The sequence below is a fragment of the Delphinapterus leucas genome, chromosome 2 (genome assembly GCF_059928025.1).
Source record: "Delphinapterus leucas isolate spDelLeu-1000000601 "Yukka" chromosome 2, BTC_Dleu_Yukka2, whole genome shotgun sequence".
NCBI lineage: Eukaryota > Metazoa > Chordata > Mammalia > Artiodactyla > Monodontidae > Delphinapterus > Delphinapterus leucas.
Genome location: NC_143130.1, coordinates 159744452 through 159759329, shown reverse-complemented (window position 1 = coordinate 159759329; position 14878 = coordinate 159744452). Strand labels below are relative to the sequence as shown.

The 14878-nt window shown below is 36.7% G+C and overlaps 1 protein-coding gene across 2 annotated transcripts in view; it reads left to right on the top strand.

Moving 5' to 3' along the window:
- The window catches only part of GTF2A1 (general transcription factor IIA subunit 1), a 51690-nt gene that overhangs the window by 27072 nt on the left and 9740 nt on the right, over positions 1–14878 (top strand). For both annotated transcript variants that reach the window (XM_022576385.2, XM_089908055.1), the window contains exons 5-8: positions 54–129; positions 2368–2501; positions 5063–5383; positions 13665–13754. In XM_022576385.2, coding sequence (XP_022432093.1) covers positions 54–129; positions 2368–2501; positions 5063–5383; positions 13665–13754 — 621 coding nt within the window. The remainder of the gene's footprint in view (positions 1–53; positions 130–2367; positions 2502–5062; positions 5384–13664; positions 13755–14878) is intronic.

The following is a 14878-nucleotide window of genomic DNA, read 5'->3' as shown; positions in this document are numbered from 1 at the left end:
ATGTGCTGTTATGAACATACATGGTTTTGATTGTTTTTCACTTTTTTTTCCAGAGTGCTGCTGCTACAGCTGCTACCTTAGCACTCCCTGCCGGTGTGACTCCTGTTCAACAGATATTAACAAATTCAGGTAATTAGGAATAACTGATCCATTATTTATATAACTCAGAAAATTGTACCGTCTAGCCTTTGTTTTGTCTTCACTGAAAGACAGAAGATCTTAATACTTCTTTTACCATTTGGCTTACGTTATTAAAATAAGATGATTTGAGGACCGTGGCGTATTAAACCATAATCACTGCTGAGGATGCAGTAGAGAAGATGAGAATTGCACTTGAACTTTTGATCCATGAATGGAATCCTATTTATTGAATGAAGTATGATTATAGAGAAGTGCTTTTTGTTGTTGTTGTTGTTGCTGTACGCAGGCCTCTCACTGTTGTGGCCTCTCCCGTTGTGGAGCACAGGCTCCGGACATGCAGGCTCAGCGGCCGTGGCTCACGGGCCCAGCCTCTTCAATGGCATGTGGGATCTTCCCGGACCGGGGCACGAACCTGTGTCCCCTGCATCGGCAGGCGGACTCTCAATCACTGCACCACCAGGGAAGCCCTAGAAGTGCTTATTTACTTGGTTTTTTGCTAAACACTTTTAACTTACCAAATAAGTTAAACAACTCATTTGAACTAATTTGTGATATCAAACTAAATCCTATAGTATCTTAAGAGCAAATTTATTACATTCTATTTTATATAGTATCTCTCCATAGCGGGCAAAATTTACTTTTAATAATAATGTTTGAAGAATTTATTTACCTGGATTTTAAGTATTTTCTCTGTAATTTAATTATACAATTTCTTGCAAATCAAAACTACAATGAGGTGTATCACCTCACACCAGTCAGAATGGCCATCATCAAAAAATCTACAAACAATAAATGCTGGAGAGGGTATGGAGAAAAGGGAACCCTCCTACACTGCTGGTGGGAATGTAGATTGGTGCAGCCACTATGGAAAACAGTATGGACGTTCCTTAAAAAACTAAAAATAAAACCACCATACGACTCAGCAATCCCACTACTGGGCGTATACCCTGAGAAAACTATAATTCAAAGAGTTACGTACCACAGTGTTCATTGCAACACTATTTACAATAGCCAGGACGTGGAAGCAACTTAAGTGTCCATCGACAGATGAATGGATAAAGAAGATGTGGCACATATGTACAATGAAATATTACTCAGCCATAAAAAGAAATGAAACTGAGTTATTTGTAGTGAGGTGGGTGGACCTAGAGTCTGTCATACAGAGTGAAGTAAGTCAGAAAGAGAAAAACAAATACCATATGCTAACATATATATGGAATCTAAAAAAAAAAATGGTTCTGAAGAACCTAGGGGTAGGACAGGAGTAAAGACGCAGATGTAGAGAATGGACTTAAGGACACGGGGAGTAAGCTGGGACGAAGTGAGAGAGTGGCATGGACATATATACACTACCAAATGTAAAACTGATAACTAGTGGGAAGCAGCCGCATAGCACAGGGAGATCAGCTCGGTGCTTTTTGACCACCTAGAGGGGTGGGATAGGGAGGGTGGGAGGGAGACACAAGAGGGAGGGGAAATGGGGATATAAGTGTACGTATGGCTGATTCACTTTGTTATAAAGCAGAAACTAACACACCATTGTAAAGCAATAATACTCCAATAAAGATGTTAAAAAAGTACAATGATTATACAATTTCTTGTTTTGTTAATTTCTAAATTTTTGAAGAACAAACTTAGCGGCTTGCCACATATTTTAATTTTAATTACTACTTAATTAATTCAACATTCTGCATCATTTAAAACAATATATTAGAGGGATTTGGTATAAGCCAGTCATACTGTTAGTGTTATGTGGCAATAATAATTGGTTCAGCAAACTCTTACTGCTTTTTAAGTCATCTTGAAGCTAAGGAATGCTGTGCTTTTGTTCAAGATATTAATGCATTATTACACTTTTGTTTCCTTAAAGCTTTAAAAATGAACAACCCCTGAAATGTCTGCTGATGTTACTTATTCCTCTCTCATGACTTGTTAGTGAAGATAATTTACGCTTTTAATCAACTCTCATAATCTGTTGTTAAAACTTTGTTGGAAACAGCTTTATAAGGAAAATAAAACATATTAAGCAATGTATTAGAGCATGTAGTAAAGTCAGAGAAGGTAAGGACTATAGTTTACTGTGTATGGATGACAGCCCTTAATAAAATTGTTAGCCTTCTTAGTAATTTTTGTCATTCACCATGGTCTGACATTCACTGTGAATTCGTTTGTTTTGAGGTGGTCACTGCTAAAGTGGTAATTTGGAATACATGCTTTTTACTTTAGGCCAGCTTCTTCAAGTGGTCAGAGCAGCCAATGGTGCCCAGTATATCTTTCAGCCTCAGCAGTCAGTAGTTCTACAACAACAGGTTATACCACAAATGCAGCCTGGTGGAGTACAAGCTCCTGTTATACAACAGGTAAAAATCTTTAAGTTTTGACCACCATGGGGTTCTTTTTTTTCTGCCTCTGTATGAATTCTCTGGGTGTTTCCCATCCCTTTTTCCATAGCTTTGTCTATACAAATTCTTAGACTCTTCTCTAATACTGTACAACCTGTCATTCTGAATTCCTCCTGTACACCTCACAGCTTAACTTACAGTATGTCTAAGACTACATTGTTGTTATCCCTACTCATCCTTTATCATCCTACCCCCTGCTTTTTATAAGTGGCACCACTCTCCATCCAGCCTCCTAAGCTAGTTATTCAGCATTCATTCAACACACATTTATTGGGTGGCTACGTATCAGGGTCTTTGCAAGAGACTAGAGATTTAGGAGTGAACAAAGCAGGCATGAATCTGGTTTCATGATGGTTATGTATTGTCTGGAAGGGGGTATGTGGAATCCTCCCTTTTGCTTACCTCTAATATCCAAGGTATCATGAAATCCTACCAATTCTTCTTAATAGTTTCTTTTTTTTCAGACTGCAGTTTAAACATGCTTTCAGTCCCTTAATATATTTGAAACTAGTTTTCTTTTCCCACACTCTCTTTTGTCATTTCCTTAGTTCATGCTCTCATAATTTCTCACTTAAAATAGTGTTATCCTCTTAATTGATTTCCCTGCCTCCAGCTTTGTGCCCTCCTAACTTGACTGCTACTCTATATTTATAGTCATTGTTCTAAAAATTTTTTAATCTTTTAATGATTTCCCATTGCTTATTGGAAAAAGTGTAAACTCCTCAGCGTGGGTTATGAGATCTTTTTTGGGTTCTTTTTTTTTTAATTTTTCCACATTTTATTTTTTGCCATGCTTCCAGTTGTTACCTGGTTCAGCTGCTGTTTATATCAAAGTTGACAAATATTTGCACATGCTTGTGTGCCAGGTGTTAAACTGTTGTACTGTGAGGACAAAGATGAAAAAGAAATGGTTATTTTCTTGAGGAACTTGTGTACTTTGAAAAAGAGACAGATACATAAACAAATAACGTTAATATGATAGTACAGTGATAGAGATACAGAGGAGGAACATTAATCCAGCCTACTTATAGCCTTCCAAATTTGTCCTGTTGGTACTTCTGGGTTTCACTTGATGCTGTTCTCTTTAGAATGCCACCTTTGGCCTTCCTTCTAGCAGTTCTCTCCAGTCCCCCGCAAACAAACAAACCAAACAGAAAAAGCCTGGCTAATCTCCCAAAACACAAATAGAAGCTCAACTGTTGCCTACTAGGAAGGCTTCCCTGACCAGGCCTTGTCCCCCCCAAGCTAAATTTAGTACTCTCTCCTGTCTTTTCATAATGCTATATATTGCAGTTCTCAGACATCTTCTGTCTTTTTGAGTTGCTGTTGCTTTGTCTGTTGCATCATTAATCTGTAAACTTCTTAAAAGAAATACTGTCTTATTATTTTTGCTTTCCTTGAACCTAATGACAAGGAATTGCCGTTTAGTGCTTTTAATTTATCACTAGGCATTGTCTGCTTTTTATTTAATAACTATAATTATAAATATGTTCATTATAATAGATACAATTACTATTTGTTAAGGTTCTTTTTGAGTTGTGGTTTACTTTAGAATCCTAGGATGCAGAGGCTGGAAGGAACTTTAGAAATCATCTGATCTGGTGGTTCACAGCTTTGGTTGCATGATTAGAATTACCTGGGGAACTTTAAATAAAATGAATAGATGTCATCTTATACCAATTAAATCAGAATATTAGGAGTGGGGACTTAGGTATCAGTTGGTTTTTTTTTTTTTTTTTTTTTTGTGGTATGCGGGCCTCTCACTGTTGTGGCCTCTCCCATTGTGGAGCACAGGCTCCGCGGCCATGGCTCATGGGCCCAGCCGCTCCGTGGCATGTGGGATCTTCCTGGACTGGGGCACGAACCCGTGTCCCCTGCGTTGGCAGGCAGACGCTCAACCACTGCGCCACCAGGGAAGCCCAGGTATCAGCATTTTTAAGTTACTAGGTTGTTATAACTTGTAGCCAGCATTGAGAACCATTGACCCTAATCTAACAGTGAAGAGAGGTTAAAGACCTGCCTCTGCTACATCTTTATCTGTGATCTTAGACAAAACTGGAACCCAGGGCTTCAGAGTTCAGGGCAGTGTTTTTCCTAGAGAGGCAGTGTAGCATAATAATAAGAGCAGAACCAGAAAACCTAGGTTCACATTTTGCCTCTTAGTGACTTGACTGCAAGCTTTGCAAGTTATTAAACCTCTATACCTCAAGCAAATAAACTAATAACATGTAACTCTTAGCCTTGAGTCTGGCATATACATAGCAAGTACTTGATTAATGGAGCAATTATCTTCAGAAAATACTTTTCCTTCAGAAATTTGAATGGTAAAATGAAAATTTAGTGGATCAGTACACTCACTAAACATTCCTCCTGTGCTTTGGTAGTTTTAACTATGTGTGAGATATGGCAATTTGGGATGATTCTTTAGCATTGGGGCCTATTTCAGTGTGCCAAGCAATGAAACTGAGCTACTTGATCCTCTAGCTAGTTACTAATCTGTAGTTTTTCTTTTGCCTTAGGTACTGGCCCCTCTTCCTGGAGGGATTTCACCACAAACAGGTGTTATCATCCAGCCCCAGCAAATCTTATTTACCGGAAATAAGACTCAAGTTATACCTACAACAGTGGCAGCACCTACACCAGCACAAGCACAGCTAACTGCAGCTGGCCAACAGCAGCCACAGGCCCAGCCTGCTCAACAGCAAGCCCCGCTGGTGTTGCAGGTTGATGGGACTGGGGATACGTCATCTGAAGAAGATGAAGATGAAGAAGAAGACTATGATGATGAGGAGGAAGAAGACAAAGAGAAAGATGGAGCTGAAGATGGGCAGGTAGAAGAGGTAAGTTTCTAGTAAAAGACTAGAAGTAAGAAACTACTCAATCATTTCTTCTTTTACTTGGTACCAAACTGATGAATTATATTTTCTTAGAGGCTGTTAGGGTACGTACCCTAAGATTTTTAGATTGTTCTGGATGTCTTTATCTTTATAAAATATTTCTATAGCTGGTAACAAAAAAATGAATGAATACCAAATTAAGTTGTACTTATAAAGGTGATGGAGACAGTGCATGAAATTCTAATTCTTTGGCTTATGCATTCATCATGATGTAGCTTAAAGATTAAACATTGGTAGAACAGATAGATGTGGTAATCTTTTCCTTCAGTAACTTAAAACAACATTTTGGAAGGGAAGAAACTTAAGAAAAAGCTAAATGTGACCGATTTATTCAAAACCTCCTTTTGTTCTGTATTCCATACCAGTTCCGTAGATAACCTTATCTACTCTTAGTGTCTATCTTCAGTTAAACAAACCATACTTTATCTTCTTTTTAATTTTAAAATTTTATTTTTTTATGCAGCAGGTTCTTATTAGTCATCCATTTTCTACACATCAGTGTATACATGTCAATCCCAATCTCCCAATTCAGCACACCCCCACCCGCCACCACTTTCCCCCCTTGGTGTCCATACGTTTGTTCTCTACATCTGTGTCTCAATTTCTGCCCTGCAAACTGGTTCATCTGTACCATTTTTCTAGGTTCCACATATATGCGTTAATATATGATATTTGTTTTTCTCTTTCTGACTGACTTCACTCTGTATGACAGTCTCTAGATCCATCCACATCTCTACAAATGACCCAGTTTTGTTCCTTTTTATGGTTGAGTAATATTCCATTGTATATATGTACCACATCTTCTTTATCCATTCGTCTGTCGATGGGCATTTAGGTTGCTTCCATGACCTGGCTATTGTAAATAGTGCTTCATTGAACATTGGGGTGCATGTGTCTTTTTGAATTATGGTTTTCTCAAGGTATATGCCCAGTAGTGGGATTGCTGGGTGGTATGGAAGTTCTATTTTTCGTTTTTTAAGGAACCTCCATACTGTTCTCCATAGTGGCTGTATCAATTTACATTCCCACCGACAGTGCAAGAGGGTTCCCTTTTCTCCACACCCTCTCCAGCATTTGTTGTTTGTAGATTTTCTGATGATGCCCATTCTAACTGGTGTGAGGTGATACCTCATTGTAGTTTTGATTTGCATTTCTCTAATAATTGGTGATGCTGAGCATCTTCTCATGTGTTTCTTGGCCATCTGTATGTCCTCTTTGGAGAAATGTCTCTTTAGGTCTTCTGCCCATTTTTGGATGGCTTGTTGTTTTTTTACTATTAAGCTGCATGAGCTGCTTATATGTTTTGGAGATTAATACTTTTTCCATTGATTTGTTTGCAAATATTTTCTCCCATTCTGAGGGTTGTCTTTTCGCCTTGTTTGTAGTTTCCTTTGCTTTGCAAAAGCTTTGAAGTTTCATTAGGTCCCATTTGTTTATTTTTATTTTTATTTCCATTATTCTAGGAGGTGGATCAAAAATGATCTTGCTGTGATTTATGTCAGAGTGTTCTTCCTATGTTTTCCTCTAAGAATTTTACAGTGTCAGTATTCCATTTAGGTCTCTAATCCATGTTGAGTTTTTTTTGTGTGTATGGTGTTAGGGAGTGTTCTAATTTCATTCTTTTACATGTAGCTGTCCAGTTTTCCCAGCACCACTTATTGAAGAAGAGACTGTCTTTTCTCCATTGGATATCCTTGCCTCCTTTGTCATAGATTAGTTGACCACAGGTGTGTGGGTTTATCTCTGGGCTTTCTCTCCTGTTCCATTGATCTATATTTCTGTTTCTGTGCCAGTACCATACTGTCTTGATTACTGTAGCTTTGTAGTATAGTCTAAAGTCAGGGTGACTGATTCCATCAGCTCTGTTTTTTTCCCTCAAGACTGCTTTGCTATTCGGGGTCTTTTCTGTCTCCGTACAGATTTTAAGATTTTCTGTTCTAGTTCTGTAAAAAATGCCATTGGTAATTTGATAGGGATTGCATTGAATCTGTAGATTGCTTTGGGTAGTGTAGTCATTTTTACAATATTGATTCTTCCAATCCAAGAACATGGTATATGTCTCCATCTGTTGGTATCATCTTTAATTTCTTTCAACAGTGTCTTATAGTTTTCTGCATACAGGTCTTTGTCTCCCTAGGTAAGTTTATTCCTAGGTATTTTATTCTTTTTGTTTGTAAATGGGAGTGTTTCCTTAATTTCTCTTTCAGAATTTTCATCAGTAGTGTAAAGGAATGAAAGAGATTTCTGTGCATTAATTTTGTATCCTGCAACTTTACCGAATTCGTTGATTAGCTCTAGTAGTTTTCTGGTGGCATATTTAAGATTCTCTATGTATAGTATCATGTCATCTGCAAACAATGACAGTTTTACTTCTTCTTTTCCAATTTGTGCTCCTTTTATTTCTTTTTCTTCTCTGATTGCCGTGGCTAGGACTTCCAAAACTATGTTGAATAATAGAGGTGAGAGTGGACATCCTTGTCTTGTTCCTGATCTTAGAGGAAATGCTTTCAGTTTTCCATCATTGAGAATGATGTTTACTGTGGGTTTGTCGTATATGGCCTTTATTATGTTGACGTAGGTTCCCTGTATGCCCACTTTCTGGAGAGTTTTTGTCATTAATGGGTGTGGAATTTTGTCAGAAACTTTTTCTGCATCTATTGAGATGATCATATGTTTTTTATTCTTCAATCTGTTAACATGGTATATCACATTGATTGATTTGCATATATTGAAGAATTCTTGAATCCCTGGGATAAATCCCACTTGATCATGGTGTATGATCCTTTTAATGTGTTGTTGGATTCTGTTTGCTAGTGTTTTGTTGAGGATTTTTGCATGTATATTCATTGGTGGTATTGGTCTGTAATTTTCTTTTTTTGTAGTATTTTTGTCTGGTTTTGGTATCAGCGTGATGGTGGCCTCATCGAATGAGTTTGGGGGTCTTCCTTCCTCTGCAATGTTTTGGAAGAATTTGAGAAGGATGGGTGTTGGCACTTCGCTAAATATTTGATAGAATTCACCTGTGAAGCCATCTGGTCCTGGACTTTTGTTTGTTGGAAGATTTTTAATCACAGTTTCAATTTCTTTAATTGTGATTGGTCCGTTCATATTTTCTATTCCTGCTTCAGTCTTGGAAGGTTATACCTTTCTAAGAATTTGTCCATTTCTTCCAGGTTGTCCATTTTATTGGCATAGAGTTGCTTGTAGTAGTCTCTTAGGATACTTTGTATTTCTGTGGTGACTGTTGTAGCTTCTCCTTTTTCGTTTCTAATTTTATTGATTTGAGTCTTCTCCCTCTTTTTCTTGATGGATCTGGCTAATGGTTTATCAATTTTATCTACTCAAAGAACCAGCTTTTACTTTAATTGATCTATGCTATTGTTTTCTTTGTTTCTATTTCATTTATTTCTGCTCTGATGTTTATGATTTTTTTCCTTCTGCTAACTTTGGGTTTTCTTTGTTCTTTCTCTAGTTCCTTTAGGCGTAAATTTAGATTGTTTATTTGAGATTTTTCTTGTTTCTTGAGGTAGGCGTGTATAGCTATAAACTTCCCTCTTAGAACTGCTTTTGCTGCATCCTATAGGTTTTGGATCGTCGTGTTTTCATTATCATTGGTCTCTAGGTATTCTTTGATTTCCTCTTTGATTTCTTCGTTGATCTCTGGGTTATTTAGTAACATATTGTTTAGCCTCCATGTGTTTGTGGTTTTTACATTTTTTTCCCCTGTAGTTGATTTCTACTGTCATAGCATTGTGGTCAGAAAAGATGCTTGATATGATTTCAGTTTTCTTAAATTTACTCAGGCTTAATTTGTGACCCAAGATGTGATCTATCCTGGAGAATGTTCTGTGCACACTTGAGAAGAAAGTGTAATCTGCTGTTTTGGGATGGAATGTCCTATAAATATTAATTAAATCTATCTGGTCTATTGTGTCATTTAAAGCTTGTGTTTACTTATTAATTTTCTGTTTGGATGATCTGTCCATTGGTGTAAGTGAGGTGTTTAAAGTCCCCCACTATTATGGTGTTGCTGTTGATTTCCTCTTTTATAGCTGTTAGCAGTTGCCTTGTGTATTGGGGTGCTCCTATGTTGAGTGCATGTATATTTATAATTGTTATATCTTCTTCTTGGGTTGATCCCTTGATCATTATGTAGTGTCCTTCCTTGTCTCTTGTAACATTCTTTATTTTAAAAGTCTATTTTATCTGATATGAGTATTGCTACTCCAGCTTTCTTTTGATTGCCATTTGCATGGAATATCTTTTTCCATCCCCTCACTTTCAGTCTGAATGTGTCCCTAGGTCTGAAGTGGATCTCTTGTAGACAGCATATATATGGGTCTTGTTTTTGTATCCATTCAGCAAGCCTGTGTCTTTTGGTTGGAGCATTTAATCCATTCACATTTTAAGGTAATTATTGATATGTTTGTTCCTATTACCATTTTCTTAATTGTTTTATGTTTGTTTTTTAGGTCCTTTTCTTCTCTTGTGTTTTCCACTTAGAGAAGTTCCTTTAGCATTTGTTGTAGAGCTGGTTTGGTGGTGCTAAATTCTCTGAACTTTTGCTTGTCTCTAAAGCTTTTGAATTCTCTGTCGAATCTGAGTGAGATCCTTGCTGGGTAGAGTAATCTTGGTTGTAGGTTCTTCCCTTTCATCTAAGTATATCATGACACTCCCTTCTGGCTAGTAGAGTTTCTGCTGGGAAATTAGCTGTTAACCTTATGGGAGTTCCCTTGTATGTTATTTGTCATTTTTCCCTTGCTTCTTTCAATAATTTTCTTTGTCTTTAATTTTTGCCAGTTTGATTACTGTGTGTCTTGGTTTGTTTCTCCTTGTGTTTATCCTGTATGGGACTCTCTGTGCTTCGTGGACTTGGGTGGCTCTTTCCTTTCCCATGTTAGGGAAGTTTTCAACTATAATCTCTTCAAATATTTTCTCGGGTCCTTTCTCTCTTCTTCTGGGACCCCTATAATGTGAATGTTGTTGTGTTTAATGTTATCCCAGAGGTCTCTTGGGCTGTCTTCATTACTTTTCATTCTTTTTTTCTTCATTCTCTTCCGCAGCAGTGAATTCCACCATTCTATCTTCCAGGTCACTTATCCATTCTTCTGCCTCAGTTATTCTGCTGTTGCTTTCTTGTAGTGTATTTTTCATTTCAGTTATTGTGTTGTTCATCTCTGTTTGTTCTTTAATTTTTCTAGATCTTTGTTAAACATTTCTTGTATCTTCTCGACCTTTGCCTCCATTCTTTTTCTGAGGTCCTGGATCATCTTCACTATCATTATTCTGAATTCTTTTTCTGGAGGGTTGCCTATCTCCTTTTCATTCAGTTGTTTTTCTGGGGTTTTATCTTGTTCCTTCATCTGTTACATAGCCCTCTTCGTTTTAATCTTGTCTATCTTTCTGTGAATGTGGTTTTTGTTCCACAGGCTGCAGGATTGTAGTTCTTCTTGCTTCTGCTGTCTGCCCTTTGGTGGATGAGGCTATCTAAGAAGCTTGTGCAAGTTTCCTGATCAAACCATCCTTTCTTATTGATTTTTTGTTGTGTATTTTTAGAAGCGTGTGATTATATCTTTGTTTTCCTCAGTATTCCAGCTTAGTTACTTGTATTCAAGATGGTGTTTGTCTTACCACAGTTTTCACTGTTAATTGCCTTCTGCAGCCTAAGATGTAATCTTCTGGTTTATCTTAGTACAAACTTCTTCTAAATTATCTAAGTCAGGGGTCCCCAACCCCTGGTCCATGTACTGGTACTGGTCTGCAGCCTGTTAGGAACTGGGCCGTACAGCAGGAGGTGAGCGGCAGGTGAGCATGCAAAGCTTCCTCTGCCACTCCCCATCGCTTCCATTACCGTCTGAACTATCCCCCACCAATTTTTTTTTTTTTTGGCTGCGCTGGGTCCTCATTGCAGTGCGCGGGCTGCTCATTGCAGTGGCTTCTCTTATTGTGGAGCATGGCGCGTGGGCTTCAGTAGTTGTGGCGCACGGGCTTAGTTGCTCCTCAGCATGTGGGATCTTCCCAGACCAGGGATCGAACCCATGTCCTCTGCATTGGCAGGCGGATTCTTAACCACTGCACCACCAGGGAAGCCCCTCCCCTTCCAATTTTTTATCCATGATAAAATTGTCTTCATGAAACTGGTCCCTGGTGCCAAAAAGGTTGGGAACCGCTGATCTAAGTAATGTTGTTTTAAAGAATACTGTTTTATTAAATATTGAATAGATGAAACAAATAAAAATATTTTATGATATAAAAAACCCAATGTCCACATCTAGTTAAAAAAAAAAATCCCACTGCCTAAATAAAGTCCCCTGGGTGCCCATCTCCAATCCCCATCCTCTTCCTTCTGCCATCAGAGTAACCATGCTCATGAATTTTGTGTTTATCGCTAACTTACCTTTATATTTTACCATATGTATTTATATTCCTAAGGAGCATATTGTTTTGTTTTACATGTCTGTTTATAATAAAGTGAAATAATTGTGTATTCTTTAGCAAGTTGATTTTTTTTGCCGACGTATTCCTGAGGTTCATCTAAGTTGTTTCATATACCTATAATTATTTTCACTGTTAAATGTTAAAAATTTATCCATTTTTGTGATGTGTTGGGCATTAGGGTTGTTTCTACTAGTTAACTGTTACAGTTATAAAATATTTTGGTATGTGTCTTCTGGGGACACATGTAAGAGTTTCTCTAAGTGTTGTACCTAAACCTTGAATTGCTGAATCATAAGGCATGCCTATCTTCAGCTTACGATAAAATGCCACATAGTTGTACTAATTACACTTCTGGCAGTCAGTGTGTATAATGGTGCATATGTCTATACATCTTCACCAATACTTGACATTGTCAGGCTGCTTAATTTTTGCGTCTGGTAGGTAGAAACTTTTGTTTCATTTTGGTTTTAATTTTTATTTCCTAGATTAATGATGAGTAGCAAAAGGCTTCTGCTACTTCACTTATTTTTTTTTTCAATTTTCTTTTTTGTTATAAACACCATACCAAATTTTAAAAAGCTGTTTGAACACAGAAAAATATCGTAGTTCTTGATTTCCCACATGTACTTAAGGCAACCTTGCTGTGCTTCCCAGCTCCTTCCCTGGACACGGCGGGTTGATCAAGGGAAATGGGGTTTTCAGGTGGGGGCGCTGGGGGCTACCTTCATCTTTATTTACCAGGTGGCCTCTTTTGATTCTTTCATGCTTTTTCTGTAGGCAGTCAAATCAAAAGAGAAAAAGTAGTTTTTCTTGCCTTGTTGCCTAAGCTCTATAATATTGCTTAGAAATGGCAATAGTGGTGGTAATTGCACACATTATGAATGTACTAAGTGCAAATTGTACTCCTTAGAATGGTTTAAATGGTGAATTTTACCTCAGTAAATTTTCTTTTTACATTTACATTGGTGATACCTATTTTAAATTAAAGAATATATATACATATACATGTGTGTGAGTAGGTATAGGCCTAGACTTAATATCATCTTGATTATTTTTCTTTCCACCTTCATTTTGTCCTAGCTTCTCTTTCTTCATTAATTAGAAATCAGAGTTATATGTTTTATTTTCTGCCATGACTGAGGTCAAGGTTAACTTAGTTGGTCATTTTATGCTCTAGTTAGATCTTGGCCTTTAATTCTCTTTGATACTGAGACCGAGATCCTCTCCTTCTTTTTAAATATGATTGCCTTAACTATGCTCTAAACCTCCACTAATACTAATTTGTATTCCTAGTCCTAGTCCTTAATGTAAAGACTATCCAGGCTGCCAAGCTGTTTTATAACCCTGTTTTCCTATGCCAATTTCACCATTGTTTTCCCTTTTACACTGCTGCTTCTGGTGGTACATACTACCATTATCTCATTAAACCTTCATATTTTGTTAGGTCTATTTCTAGGCATCTTAAAACAGTTACTAAAGAGAATCATCTTTTCGTACTATTAGGAAAGAATAAAGGAAGTAAAGTTAAACATCTTTTCAGGCTTATAAATTATATAGCTTAACTATTTTAATTATTGTATTTAATTTCTTGCTGGAATTTCAGTGACATTGGTAGAGTCTTAACACAGCCAGTTAACAATATGTTCATGGTATATATGCATCTGTCTGGCCCTTGGTTCTCAAAGAACATCAAGGTCTTTGTGTTTCTTTTCTCTGAATATTAGAAGTGCCTTTTCTAGTAATACATGAAGTATAAGTAAATGAATTCTCCCTTTTTCATTTTTAGGAACCCCTCAATAGTGAAGATGATGTGAGTGATGAGGAAGGACAGGAACTCTTTGATACAGAAAATGTTGTTGTATGCCAATATGATAAGGTAAGGGTTTTATGATCAGGCTACTGACATTTTTTCTGTTGTAATTTCTTCCCTAAACCATCCTGTCTGCCTTGTTCAAGCATTTGGTCAGCTGATTGATGCCTCTTATATTCAGTATAAACAGTGTGAATGAAAACAATGTTATAGTTTAGTTAGATTATTTTAATAGAATGAGAAATTAATTTGCATAACTTTACAGTTGAAAAAAAAGTTATGAAAGAACTCATGGGAAGTATGTTGTTTTCAATTTAGACTGTCTCCCAACCTGTTAACAAAGTAAAGCTACTTTGTGGTTGTCCTTTACCATGAATAGTAACTCAGTGGGATAACCCTGTTTTCCCTCTGACTTCAACTACCTCAAAACTAAAAGGCTTTAATTAAATTTCTGTAACCTTTTTTTATTGCTAAGGAGAAAAGAACAACGGCAAAAAACAAGACTGATAACTAAAAAAAGATACATTTTTACTGAAAATTGTTTTAAATTATTTAGCTTTGCTGTACTTTGGTAGCAGTAAAAAATTTTTAAACTAGGTTCTATGAGAATTAGTTATTGATTCCTTAATTCTTAAAAAGGATGCTACTTCCCAAGTATTTTTGATATAGTTATTGGCATTGTTAAAATTTTGGTTATTTGCTGAAACATTTAATTTGGAATAAATTTTTTTTTCTGGTTATAATCATTAAATTTATAGTAAATCCACAAATTATATTGCATTTTTATAATTTAATTTTAGCAGAGGTCTTTAAAATGTGCTGAAAACTCTAACAGAAGTAGTTGGGTTTTGTTTATAAGCACTACTCATTCAGTAAACGTATATTTATTAAGTGCCTAAATGTGTCAGGTATTGGAGCTGAAGTCATTATTATACAAGATTTGTGCCCTACATGCCCTCCTTTACAAATGATGAAAATCTTAAATTTGTGTTGCTTTTATAGAAATGAATATTATAAATAGCCATGTTTACTGCAAACAGATCTATAGGGAAAATGTTAAGAAAATAAATCTTATCATTTCCTAATGAAAAGGTAAAGTCAAGAGAGTTGAATACCCGTGAAATTATAGAATTAAATTAGTGAGGTCATTGATTCAGAGTTATCAGGCATCCATTTTTGTACATTATGAC